Source organism: Delphinapterus leucas, chromosome 7, assembly GCF_059928025.1.
Source record: "Delphinapterus leucas isolate spDelLeu-1000000601 "Yukka" chromosome 7, BTC_Dleu_Yukka2, whole genome shotgun sequence".
Taxonomy (NCBI): domain Eukaryota; kingdom Metazoa; phylum Chordata; class Mammalia; order Artiodactyla; family Monodontidae; genus Delphinapterus; species Delphinapterus leucas.
Window position 1 is genome coordinate 38,123,194 of NC_143135.1, and position 12,624 is coordinate 38,135,817.

At 55.3% G+C, this 12,624-nt stretch overlaps 1 protein-coding gene across 1 annotated transcript; it reads right to left on the reverse strand.

Moving 5' to 3' along the window:
* Positions 1-1,153: 1,153 nt before the first annotated feature.
* On the reverse strand, positions 1,154-2,865 carry MYOD1 (myogenic differentiation 1). Its single transcript, XM_022555727.2, has 3 exons — positions 2,236-2,865; positions 1,673-1,751; positions 1,154-1,404 (listed from the first exon to the last, which is right to left on the reverse strand). Exons 1-3 carry the CDS (start codon positions 2,863-2,865, stop codon positions 1,154-1,156), a joined length of 960 nt encoding a protein of 319 aa, XP_022411435.1.
* Positions 2,866-12,624: the final 9,759 nt, after the last annotated feature.

Genomic DNA, 12,624 nt, shown 5'->3' on the forward strand with positions numbered 1-12,624 from the left:
AGTCGCATCTGGGGGACATGACTTTCCAGTGATCCTTCTGGACACCATACCTGGCTTCACTGTGTGTATGGAGGGGCATGATGCTCAACGGTGTACGCACTTCAGAATCACCTGGGGAACTTTTGAAAAATACTAATTCCTGGCCGGGGATATCTGCGGCAGATACTTTAAATCAGAACCTGTGGGTGGTGGGACAGGCATGGATCTTTTATTAACTACTCAGATCGTTCTAACATCCATCCTGACAACGAGATGACCTGTGTGTGGTGATGTACGTCATGGTCAGAAGAACCTCCTCACATAACGGAAACATACGCACCCCTCCCTCCCCTAACTTCCTCCTTGCAATCCGTCTGCGGCCTACAGGGGTCGCTGCGGTACAGGTGGCCCAGTTTGCGGATTTCGCCCCCCTTCAAAATCCTGCCCCCTTCAATATCCTGCCCCCAGCCCTAGCGAAAGCTGGAGCCACCGCGGTATAAATTAGCGTCTTTATTTCGAACACCTGAGCGAGCGCCCGCGGCTCGCCCGCCTGCCGTATAAACATACAAAGTCCCTGTCGCACCGCACACCATGCCTCAGAGATAAATACAGCCCTAGGGGCTCCTGCTCTGGCAAAGCAACTCTTATTTACAGGAATAGATTACAAAAGTATTACAAAAAGTGGTCCTGAACCGGGGGAGGGGGTGGGAGCGGTTACCTTTACAGCTGTTACACTTGGCAAGGGAGCGGCGGGAAAGAGCCGACGTCCCGAGGGCTCCCGAAAAGAGAGGCTACGCTCCTTTAAGCATCCGGGTGTCCGGGGGCGGGGCTTAGGTCTGCGTGGGTCCCACCCCCCATGGGGGAGGGGGCGAGGAAGAGGAAGGACCTGGGCCCTCAAGGGCCAGCTCTGGCCCACTGAGTAACATCAAACGGCCATCGCAGCGGGTCTCAGGGAAGGGTGCTGCGTGGCAAAAAAGGACCATGTCCTTGCCCTGGAGTGCGGAAACACACATCAGTTCCCCCGCCTCTCATACCTCCGGAGGGGTCGCTTCTAAAGCACTGTTGGGAGGGGAGTTGGCATTTAAGCTCAATCCTTTGGGCGCGAGGGACCCTAAGGGCACCATCCCTCGGGCCAGAGGGCAGCGGCACCCCCCCGAAGTGGCCGCCCAACCCCTCAGAGCACCTGGTAGATCGGGTTGGGGTTCGCACCCGCTGGGCACTGAGGGGCGGTGTCGGGGGAAGGGGTGGGGCTGCCGCGCTCGACCTCGCTCCCGGCGGCCGCCTCTTGCGGGCCTGGAGACGACGCCGGCGGCGCGTCGGCCAGCAGAAGAGCGGGCGCGGCGGGGCTCTCGGTGGAGATGCGCTCCACGATGCTGGACAGGCAGTCGAGGCTCGACACCGCAGCACTCTTCCCGGGCCGGGGTTCTGCGCGGGGAGGGGTAGATTAGTATGCAGAGGTGGAGCCGCAGACAGGTCTCCCACCTCTGGGATCAGTGCTTTGGGGCAGACAGGAAACTGAGGACGGGCCAGATTCGGGAGGATCCCGCGAAATTTCAGGATGAAAAAGGAGGGAAGTACATGCTTAGTATTTCATTCCCTGTACCATCTCCCAGGATGGAGGCGAGGAGGTCCTAGGTAAAGAGAAGCCAGGGCAGCTCAAAAGGGAATGTGGGAAGGAGGCGCGAATACGCACCGTTGGGCGCCTCGCTGTAGTAGGTGCCTTCGTAGCAGTTCCGCCGCCGGGCACCGCTCGGGGGGCCGCTGTAGTCCATCTGCAAACGGCAAGGGCTACCGAGTCAGGCCCGGGAACCGCGCGGGGCTGGAGCATCGCTCCCTGCAGCCCTCCCCCTCTCCAACTCCCTAAGTCTCAGCCACGAGAGTTCTGGGCCCGGATGTGGCCGGATTGGGGAGTAAGGGTGGGCAGGAGCTGTCTGCAGCATGCCGGACCAAATAGAGGGCAGACAGTCACCTAGGAGCACACATCTGCATGGGATAAGCGGAGAAAACGACACGATCTTCGTGTCGGCCCAGCAGTGTTCTAATAGCGCCCCCAATCAGGTGGATCGCATTCGTCCCGTGCCCCCCCCAAAGCACTACGCCACCCCAGTGACAGCTGCCTGGGGCACCGGGGGTCCACTCCCGGGAAGGTTCCCCGCCCAACCCTCACACCAGAGGGTCCGCTACCCGCCCTCGGAAACACATTCCTGATATACCAAGAGCTGCGCTCACTTCTCTAGCCCAGCGTCCTGGCCTTACCATGCCGTCGGAGCAATTGGAGCGCGGACTGGACGCGTCCGAGTCGCCGCTGTAGTGCTCGCCGCCGCGGCCTGGGGGCAAAGGGCCAGGCGCGTAAAAGGCAGCGGCAGCACCAGGGGGCGCGGCGTCCTGGTCGCGAAGCAGCGCCTGCAGACCTTCGATGTAGCGGATGGCGTTGCGCAGGATCTCCACCTTGGGCAGCCGCTGGTTTGGGTTGCTAGACGTGCAGCGCTTGAGCGTCTCGAAGGCCTCGTTGACTTTGCTCAGGCGGCGCCGCTCGCGCATGGTAGCGGCCTTGCGGCGGTCCGCGTTAGTGGTCTTACGTTTGCACGCCTTGCAGGCCCACAGTAGACAGCGGCCCGCCTGGTGGTGCCCGCTGGGCGCGCGCACATGCTCATCCTCGCGCGCGCCCGGCACCGGGTGCGCGGCCGCAGGGAAGTGCGAGTGTTCCTCGGGCTTCAGGAGCGCGCCCACGTGCACGAGGCGCGGATCCAGGTCCTCGAAGAAGCGCAGGTCTGGGGAGTCGAAACACGGGTCATCATAGAAGTCGTCCGCTGTTGCAAAGTTGCACAGAGAGCCGTCGGGGCCCGTCAAGTCTACGTCGCGGATCGGCGGCGAAAGCAGCTCCATATCCCGGCGGGGGGCGGCGCAGTCCTGGCTTTGCCCAATCCCGGCGGCAGGGGTTGCCAGAAACTTTCTGCGGCTCCGGAACACCGGCAGTGCGATAGCAAAGTACTGAGGGTCTGAATGTACACCCAGCTGTCCCCCACCCTGCCCTGTCCTGTCCCGCCTGACCGACGGACGGCGGGGAGAGCGGCGGCAGCGCCCTGGGACTTCCCCACCCCTACCTTCAAGCCAGGCTCCCGGGGCTATTTATCCCGTAGTAGCCTAAGGGCCCCTGAGCCCCAGCCGGCGGCTAGGGGCGGGGGCGCCCGAGGCCAATAGGAATAGAGCGGGGAGGAGCTTGGGATCCCCTGGGTGGCAGTAGGGGCCAGAGACTGGCCAGCCCCCTACCCCTTGACGCTTCCGCGCGCGCACTCCGGCCCCTCCCCAGGCAGAGAGACAGGCAGAGGCTGGCAGCCCAACGCAGCAGCACTTGACTCCGGGGCACACTCTCCAAATGTCTCCAACACCGGCCTCCTCGTGTGTCCGCGGGAAACACTGGCCGCGCGCTCACCTTTGAGCTGACTTTGGGGTCCCCTCAGTCCGCTGATTTGTGGGGGACCAAGGAGCAGGATAGGGGTAGAAATCAGATCGGAAGAGATTTGCGAAGAGACACATGGCAGTAAGGCAGAGACACACTCAAAGCTGAGATAGATGGTAAGCGGTAAACCCAAGAGGCTGAGACATTCAGAGAGCAGAACGCCAGAGTCAGAGGCAGAGAAGCGAGGAACAAGACTGAGAGTCCAAGTGGGGAAACCTGAGACTGAACGTGGCGGTCGTGTCACTTGGCCAGTTCCTGCCCCCGGAGTCAGTCAGAGGGTCGCGGGCCCAGCCCATCTCTGGTAGCTTGGAAACCCAGCTGCATCTCTATAGGAGTCGATGATTGCTGCTAAAGCTTCGTGCCAATCTCTCCAAACTCAGGTCCTGTCCCAGCCTGGAGGGAGGGAAGCCAACTCTTGCGCAATTCAACCTGCGCGCTTCCTCAGCGGGGTGTCCAGTGCGGGTCTAGGCCGAGATGTCTCTTCAGCTGGGAAGAAAAGTCCGTCTGCTTGGGGCTTGCCTCCACCTTGCGCACAGTGCTGCGCCGGGGAAGTCCACTGCGCAAAGGCCTCCAACGCCTAGAAGGCCTGAGAACCCCACTTCAGGGTGGAGTCTTTGAGAGTGGAGTTTGCAGACCGATGACTTTAACCCCACAGTTTCCCGTGTGTTTTTGTGGAAGTCACATCTCCTTCTGAACCTCAGTTTCCCCACTTTGTAAATTTGAGGATGTTCATAGCGATCTCTTAGAGAAGAGGTCCCCCAACATTTTTGGCACCAGGGACCGGTTTCGTGGAAGACAATTTTTCCAAGGAGTGGCGGGGTGGGCGGGGTCAGGCGGTAATTCGAGCGATGGGGAGCGGCAGATGAAGCTTGGCTGCCTAGCCCGCAGCTCACCTCCTGCTGTGCGGCCGAGGCCCTAGCAGGCCACCAACCGGTGCCGTCCGCGGCCCGGGGTTGGGGGGTTGGGGGGTGGGTTAGGGACCCCTGTGAGTGATTGCGGTGGTGGTGAGAATCTAAACAGACCAAAGATGAGGAAGCCCTCAGTCCGAGGTGCACGGTTATTCCAACAAGAGGGCTGTTAGCTGGGGCACTAAGCCCTGACAGGAGCCCATGTAGTCTTAGGGCTGGGCTCCTGTGAAGGCCACAGCTGCATCTCTCCCCAGCAGACCCACTGGAGAGACTGGGAATTGGAGAAGGCAGCCACCCATGGGACTCTGGCTCCCCCACAAGCCCTGGGGTGGGCCCCCTCCCCACTCCCATAGGGTGGCTCAGCCTCTTCCTGAAACTGCAGTCCACACCTTCCTCTCAGCATTCAGGCTAGAGATTTCCCTTGGACCAGACAACCCTACTGGGGCCTCTCCTCCTGGAACCCACAGGTATAAGCAAGAACGATCTTTGTCCTTTTCCCACTGACTTCTGAAAGCTATCCTAACTGGCCCTCTGGGCCCTGTGGAGTCACTCCTTCCCTTCTCTTTTGGAGCCCTGTCATCTTCACTTCTCTGCCACTTGTGGTAGTGCTGAAGGTTTCCCTTTAGGAAGTGCTCACCCCTCCATAACACCATCCTCATTTATTCATCAGCACACATCATGGAGTGTCCCCTATGTGACAGATACGAGTCTAGGTGTTGGGGATACAGCAGTGAACAGCACCAAGACCCTGCTCTCATGGTGCTTACTTTGTAGGGGAGGGTGACAGATAATAAACAAATAAGCAAGGAAGTATATGATGTCAGGAGCTTATAAGTTCTATGAAGAAAACGAAAGCAAGGCAAGGAAGCAAAGTGATAAAGATTATTCCATTATGTGGAGTGGTCAGGGAAGACCTCTCTAGCCTGATTCCATTTGAACAGAGACCAGAATGAAGGGAGGGCAGAAGCAGATATCTGGAGTCAGATAGAGGAAAGAGCACATGCAAAGGTCCTGGGGCAGGACTGTTTGTCAGCTTTAAAGTGCAGCAAGGAGGCTGGTATGTCTGGAGCAGAATGATTAAGTGGGAGAGTGGTAAGAGATGAGGTCAGAAAGGGAGCAAAGGATTTGTATTCTGAGATGGAAAGCCACCAGGGGGCTTGAACAGAAGAGAGGAATGTCACCATCTGACTTACATTTTCACAGGCGCATGCTGGTTACGGAGAGCAAGGCTACAACGGGGAGACCAATTAGGAGGCTATTGAAATAATCCAAGTGAGTGGTGATGGTGGCTTAGATCTGGGTGGCAGCAGTGGACATGGTGAAAAGTAGTTGGATTCCAGGTATGTTTTGAAAATGGAACCCACAAGATTTATTTGTGATTGGATGTAGGCAAGAGACAAAAGGGGAATTAAGGATGACTTCTGGAAGAATGGAGTCGGGGAAGAGCGGGTTTGTGGATGGCAGACCCAGAGTCCATGTTGGCACAAAATTTGAAATGCATTTTCAACATCCAGGTGGAGAGGTCAAGTAGGCAGGGGATTTATGAGGCTGGAGTTCCAAAGGGGAGGTCTGGGCACGTGGAAGGCCTGACCACTCAACCTCTTAAGATATCTCTCGAGTCTCTCCATCCCCACTGTCACCATCCTGGACTACACTGCCGCATTGCTGGCCTGGAAGCCCACCATAGCCTCCCAGTTCCTCTCCTCACTTTCACTCTTGTCCCAGTAGAATCCATTCACTACACAGCAGCGTCCATCTCTACAACTGCATCTGGAACCAAGATCCCCTTTGGTCATTCCATGCTAGGCTGGTTTCCCTTCCTGTCTTCTGACACTCTGAGTACAATCCTGCCTCGGTGCCTTTTACTTGCTGCTTTTCTGCCGAGCTCTTCCCAAGAGTGGCTGCTTTTCATATATCAGGTCTCAGCTCAAACTTGCCTCCTTGAGATGACTCTGACCATCCTCTCTATAGTAGCTGGGTCACATCACCCTGCTCATTTCCTTCTTAGCACAATCACTCTTTAATTATCTTCTTTATTAGTTTGTACATTGATTGACGTAGCCCCAAGAAGTCAGGGATGCTTTGTTCACCATGGCATTTCCAAAAACCATCACAGCGGCTGTCACATAGTAGGATCTTGATAAATGTCAAAGGAATGAATGGGTGGCCTCATGGCCTTTGAATCTCTCTGCATATATTTGAACTTCTTGAAAAGTGTCATTAATGAGGATGGTTGTATTTTTTCTAAACTGGATAGTCGCATACATGATTAGACATACATGCTGGTTCACATTTGCTCTTCCCAGGCAAGACTCAGGCCCATCTGCTGGAGCATGATCTTTTATGTTGATCAAATACACATGGCCTGCTGCAATATTGTCATAGCATACTATAGCATGTGTCATAGCATACTATAGAAAGATTTGGTGCTTATTATAACCTTGAGTCTTTTCCTTTGACTTCTACACTCACAATGAGGAATGTGAATCGTTGTTATATTACTAATTTAATTTGACACAAATATTTCTTCCCCCTTGTTCAAGTCTCAGCAGAATGCCTGGCACATAGTAGGCACTCAATAAATATTTCTTGGATGAATGAATCAATCAAACTCTTTAATTGAAGAGTACCCTGAGATTTCCAGGTGAGCTCTTCAAGCCGCTTATCCATGCAAATCTGGATTCTTCTCAAACTCAAGCAAGCAAAGAAAACACAGAAATATATTGGATTCTGAGACTTAAATGGTTACAACTTTGCTTTGTGTGTTTTGCATTCATAAAAACCACCTCAGGGCTGTCATCAAGGTGCCTTTACAATAAGTAAATGTTGTATGTTCGAACTTACCAAACACATTTAATATTTTATCACTTGTGGCTTAGAGGTCTAAACTGCTTTGACAGTTTTTAACTTGATTTGTAGCTTTATCTTCTTTGGTAATTAGGAAGCATGATTTTAAAATGCATACACACCCTGATCATACGAGGCCACTTTTATGTTATCCTTCCAAGTGGGATTTTGTTTGCTGAAAGGCTTCTGCTGCTTGAAGAGTTTGGGAAGCACTGAACTCGGGGACCTTTACAGACTTCGCCAGGGCCCCATGCTTGCCTGGGGTCACTCTCTTGGTTGTGCCACCACTTCTTTTGGGAAAGATTGGCCAACACCAGCATCCCATCCCTGTTGCCAAAAGATCAGAGAGAAGTGTGTCCACCCCCGGACCTGGGACCATTTAGTCCTAGTGCTGGCTTGGGGGCAGGGAGGGAAAAGGGCGTCAATTTTGGAAGCAGAAAGAGTCCAATCTCTTATATTGTAGAGTGTAGTCGAGAATGCCCCTCGGAGCCACAGGTGCTGGACTTGTCTTGGGAGAGGCCAATGGCAATGGACTGAACGACCTACGGTGGGGCGTCCCCCAGCACCTCTCCTTCCATCCGAAAGCTGAGAAGAGGGGCTGGCTGGATGATCTGGGGCAGGGCACACCTCACCCCGGGCTTTGGTTCTCCTCTTCACAATGAGGGGCTCCTTTGGCAGCAGGGAGGGAGGGAGGGCTCCCATCTCTCTCCGCCCTTTCCAGTCCTCCTTCCTCGGTTCCCTTGGCGTGCCTGCCTGGGGCTATAAATGGAGAGCTGGCCTCTGGGCAGGAATGCAGGCCTGCCTGGGCCCCACAGAGTTGCACCCTCAGGGAGCGGCTTGCCCCAGGGCTCCCGGCAGCCTTTATATATATATGTGTATATATATATATATATATATATATATATATATATATACATATATATATATAGCCTCTGGAAACCCAATCCAGCCTGCACCTGCCCCGGTCTTCAAGCACCCTGCCCTTGCCCAGGCTGGACCTGTGGTCTCCTCCCTCATGGTTGGCACAGGCTACATATCTAGCTGGGGGATGGGCCAGAGGGTGAAAATAGGAGCGGGCCAGGTGGGGCAGGGCCAACCCTGGGTCCCCTCTCTGTCTCCAGACTTTCCCTTCCTGCCCCTGGATCCACCTCAAACACCCGCTTCTGTCTCTACCAACCTTGCTCCTTGGGAAACTCCCTGCCAGCTGGATATGGGTCCTGCCCTGGGGCCAGCCTGGGTTGGTCAGGAGGATAATCGACGCGGTCCTAGATTCAGGGTCAGGGTCCCAGAGATTCTCCACAGTGGCCATACTTCCCACTTTGGGGTACTCCCCAGCCTCCCACGTACAAGCAGGGCTTGGGAGTCTAGTGGATGAACTGGGAGCTGGAGAAAAGGGGTCTACGTGGAGGAGGAAGGGGACAGGGAGACAACAAATGGCACACGTACCCCCGCGCCTGTGGGCTGCATGGGGTGGTGTGTGCACTGTGGGGACGTGTGCCCAGTCCTATGATTCGTTCACTCATTCAGCAAATATTTATGCAGCTCACGTTCTGCGCCAGGTGCCGGAAATATAGCAGAAAACAAAACAGTCAACGTTCCCTGCCCTTATGGAGTTGACATTCTAACAGGTAAGACTGACAGTAAACAATAAACATACTAACAAGTAAATTATGGAGTACGTTAGGAGGCAGAGTGATATTAAAGGCAGAGCGGGGTGAGTGGAATTGGGGCACCAGGGCAGAATTAAATAGAGTGGTCAGGTTGACACAGTGACATTTGAGCAAAGAGGTAAAAGAGGCCTGGGAGCCAGCCACGTGCCTATCTGGGGAAGAACGGTCCCCGTAGAGAGAACAGATCATCATTGAGCACCTTGCCTGGGACAACTGCCTCCACCAGGACCAGAGGATTCAAAGGGGGATGAGATGCGCGTGGCTCCTGCTGTCCTAGGAGCCCTTGGCTGAATGTCCACCGCTGCGTGGGCTAGCTGAGGGCATGGGGGTGGCGTGAGACAGGGCTGGAGGATGGCTTGGATGGGTGACCTGTGAGCACAGGGTGAGGTAAGGATGCAATGCTTCGTGCACACATAAACATGTGTACAGTACATTGTGTGCCCAGGGGGCGGGCAGGGAGCATCGGAGGTGCCGGTGGGAGCTCGGCATCACAGGAAGGGAAACCCTCACAGGCTGCACAGCTTTTCCCCCTGCCCGGCCCCTCACTCAGGTGCCATGTGCAACTCACTGCACACACATCTCGGCCTCTAGGCAAACCTCCCACCTCCAGGTTCCTCTCCAGGTCCTGAGAAGCCAGGCAAGGGAAATTAGCAGGAGCCCAAACTGTTTGGCCGAGGCCCACTTTAAGGACCAGTGATGCCTGGCTTCTGGAAAGACCTGAGGACTTCATTCATCCAGTCTCTCCCCTTCAAGCTTATCCTCTATGTAATTAAAGCCTTTCTCTGCCTCAGAGGTCTCTGTGGATCCAGATTCCGAGAGTCTGAAGAACAAACTCGCTCCGGTTTACTAAACTGCACGAAGTGCCGATAGCTTAATGACTAGAAGCGCTAAGGAAGGCAGGGTTCGGGAAGGTGCCAATTATTCCCCCAGCCCAAGGGCATTAGGCTGCTGGGGGGAGGAGAGCTTCATGAAAGAAGAGTTCACCACCTCCACTGAACAAACTCTAAAAAAATATTTTAAAAAAACACGCAAGTTTAACTTGCAGCGTGAGGGATTTAAGTCAGACACAAGAAATAATATTACCAAAGTGTGGCGTCTCCTCCAAGAGCATGTTGTCCTTGAGCTAAGATGGCATGGAGACAGCAGAAGGAGGAGGAGAGGGCCTCTCCAAGTCGCCCTCCGCTCTATGCACGTAAGGATTTGTGAAACTCCAGATGTCCTCTGTCTCCTCTGCCTATGACAGCCCGCAGGTGCTTGTACCGATGGTCCAGTGTGCGGGGCCGAAAAGGCACATCTCCTTGGAAGGAGCGTTTGCCCTCACTCCCATCCCTCCATGCTCCTGTGGGCACGCCTCACACTGCTCACCTCACACACCGAGGACGTCTGTCACACTGCGTGTCCTTCACACCCCATGGACCTCTCACACTCCGTGGACACCTCACATATCCGCATACCTCATACACAGGACCTATCTTCCACACTGTGCACGCTTCTCACAACACGTCCTCCTCACACCCATTACACATCATATACGATGTACATGTACCTCGTATATGGATACTTCGCACTGCTCCATGTATACCTTGCACACGTGTTTACCTTACACACCGTGCACACCAACCTTACAGGACACTCCTGTGTGCCACACTGCTCATATTCTGGGTCAGGTACATCTATACCTTCATCCCAGTATGAACACTCGCCTCCACGTATGTGCCTGGACGTCCCCTGCTCCACCCAGAAAAAAGATACTAAGGGGGCATATTGGCTATGGCGCCCATCTTTTTCTTGCAGCTTCTAGTTTGAAAGCTGAATCTTCCTGCCTAGAGGTCAGGCCTCCCTGTAAGGGCTGAAGGAGAAGCAGCTCTGGGCTGAGGGAGAGCTAGAGATAGGGGCCTGGTGATGGGTACGGCGCATGTGGCAGGATCCAGTGGGCAGCTGTGGGGCCTGGGGAGGGGCCTCAGCTCCCCACCCCTCTCCTGTTGCCTCCTTTCTGCCTAACCAGCCCACCTGCCAGCCTGGGGGGCTCCAAGGAACTGGGATTAAGACACACACAGCCGTTGGGCTCCAGGGACAGACACCAGCTGCTCCCCCCGGCAGCTGCCCCATCCACACGCCTCTGAAGGGGGGTTGGATGCTTTGGGGAGGCCTGATGCTCTCCCCAAAACCTGCCCACCCCTGGCCAGTGGCACCCAGGACAGGGGTTGTCTGGCAGAGAGCCTCATGACTGGTAGCCAGGCTGCTCAGTACATCTGTCATCTGCTTCTGTCCTACCTCCTGTTCTGCCACTTCCATGAAGCCCTCCTAGATTGCTGCTTCCCCTTTGGTTTGGGAAAGTGATTTATGGCCCATGTGCCCCAACAGGCCTACCGTCCCTCCATTCCTCAAATGTTCCATAGCATCCATTCTGGTTGCAGGCTCCAAGCTAGGCACTGCAGAAGGATCTAAGGCAGATTCAGACAGGGACTCTGGCCTCTGGGAGTTCCGTCTAGTGGGGAGAGGAAAACCCACGAATGAATCATGAAAACACCCAGAGGGAACAGCAAACTCTCCTGTGGATACCTGTGAAGACTTCCGCAAGGAGGATGCGTTGGGATCCTTCTTCTTGGGGTGTTGGAGGATGAGCAGAAGTGCCCAGTGGGAGAACTGGAGGAAAAGGCATTCCAGGCTTAGAGAACAGCCTGAGCAAAGGCCTGGAAGTATGACAACATGCCAGAGGATGTCCCCGTGCAGCTGATACTATCTGGGGTTCCTCTGGTCATTTGGAATCTGTGGCCTCAGACCCCCTCAGAGGGGTAAATGGGCCCTGAGGTCTGAGGTAAAGCCCGCTAGTTTCCCAGGCAAGACATCGGGTTAAGTCAAGGGTAGAAGGTGGTATGAGAAGGGAGTGCAGGGGGAGGACAGCAACCTTGTACAGCAGAGAGAGGCTGGACTGGAGCCCAAAGACCAGGGTGTTCACTGCACTGGCTGTCCACTGCTGTGCGGCCCGCCCCGAATCCTTCCACGCCCCTTCCTGGGGTTCACTTTCTAGACACAAGGACAGAGGCATTGTACTCCTGGCTCTATTTCCATTCAGAAAGGGGTCTTGCTGGGGGTCCCTGGCCTCCCCGCCTCCCTCTTGGTCCCCCCTTCTTGGCATGGAGGGCAGAGACCTGTCCTTTGACCTGTCCACCTGGTCCAGCACAGGGCCGGGGTGAGTGAAACGGAAACCTGAGTTAGGCTGGGGCTCAGCATGGTTGCAGAAGCCTGTTCCTCAGGCTGGAAATGCAGTTAACTTGGAGGTCCCGACTCCAGGGAACGCTGGGGAGCCATGAATGTCACAGTCTCTGGCTTCTCCTGAAGATGCGGCACAACCTCTGTCAGGCCTGGTCTGAACTTGGCCTTGGGGAATATGGTGTTGCTCTTGTCTGACACAGAGACCGGGTCACCGGTGCCCAGGGCTGTGTTCCCAGTGTCTCCACTGGACTTGGGGGTCAGCTTGACCAGGACTCAAATGCTGGCTCTGCCCCTCACTTCCCTTGGGTAAGTCACTTCCGCTCTCTGGGTCTCACCCACCCCAGCTGTAAAATGTGACTAGTCCTAGCGCCAATCGCAAAGGATTGTAAGGGATCAATATGCCAAGGCATGTGGTGTCCTTGAGTGGCGCCTGTCTCATGGTGCTTGGTAGGGGCTTCGGAATTATTCCTGCCTGCTGTGCTCTCCTTTTGGATGGAAACTATGAGTAAGCAGTGGGTGGGATGAGGATGGGGCAGTGCGGGGC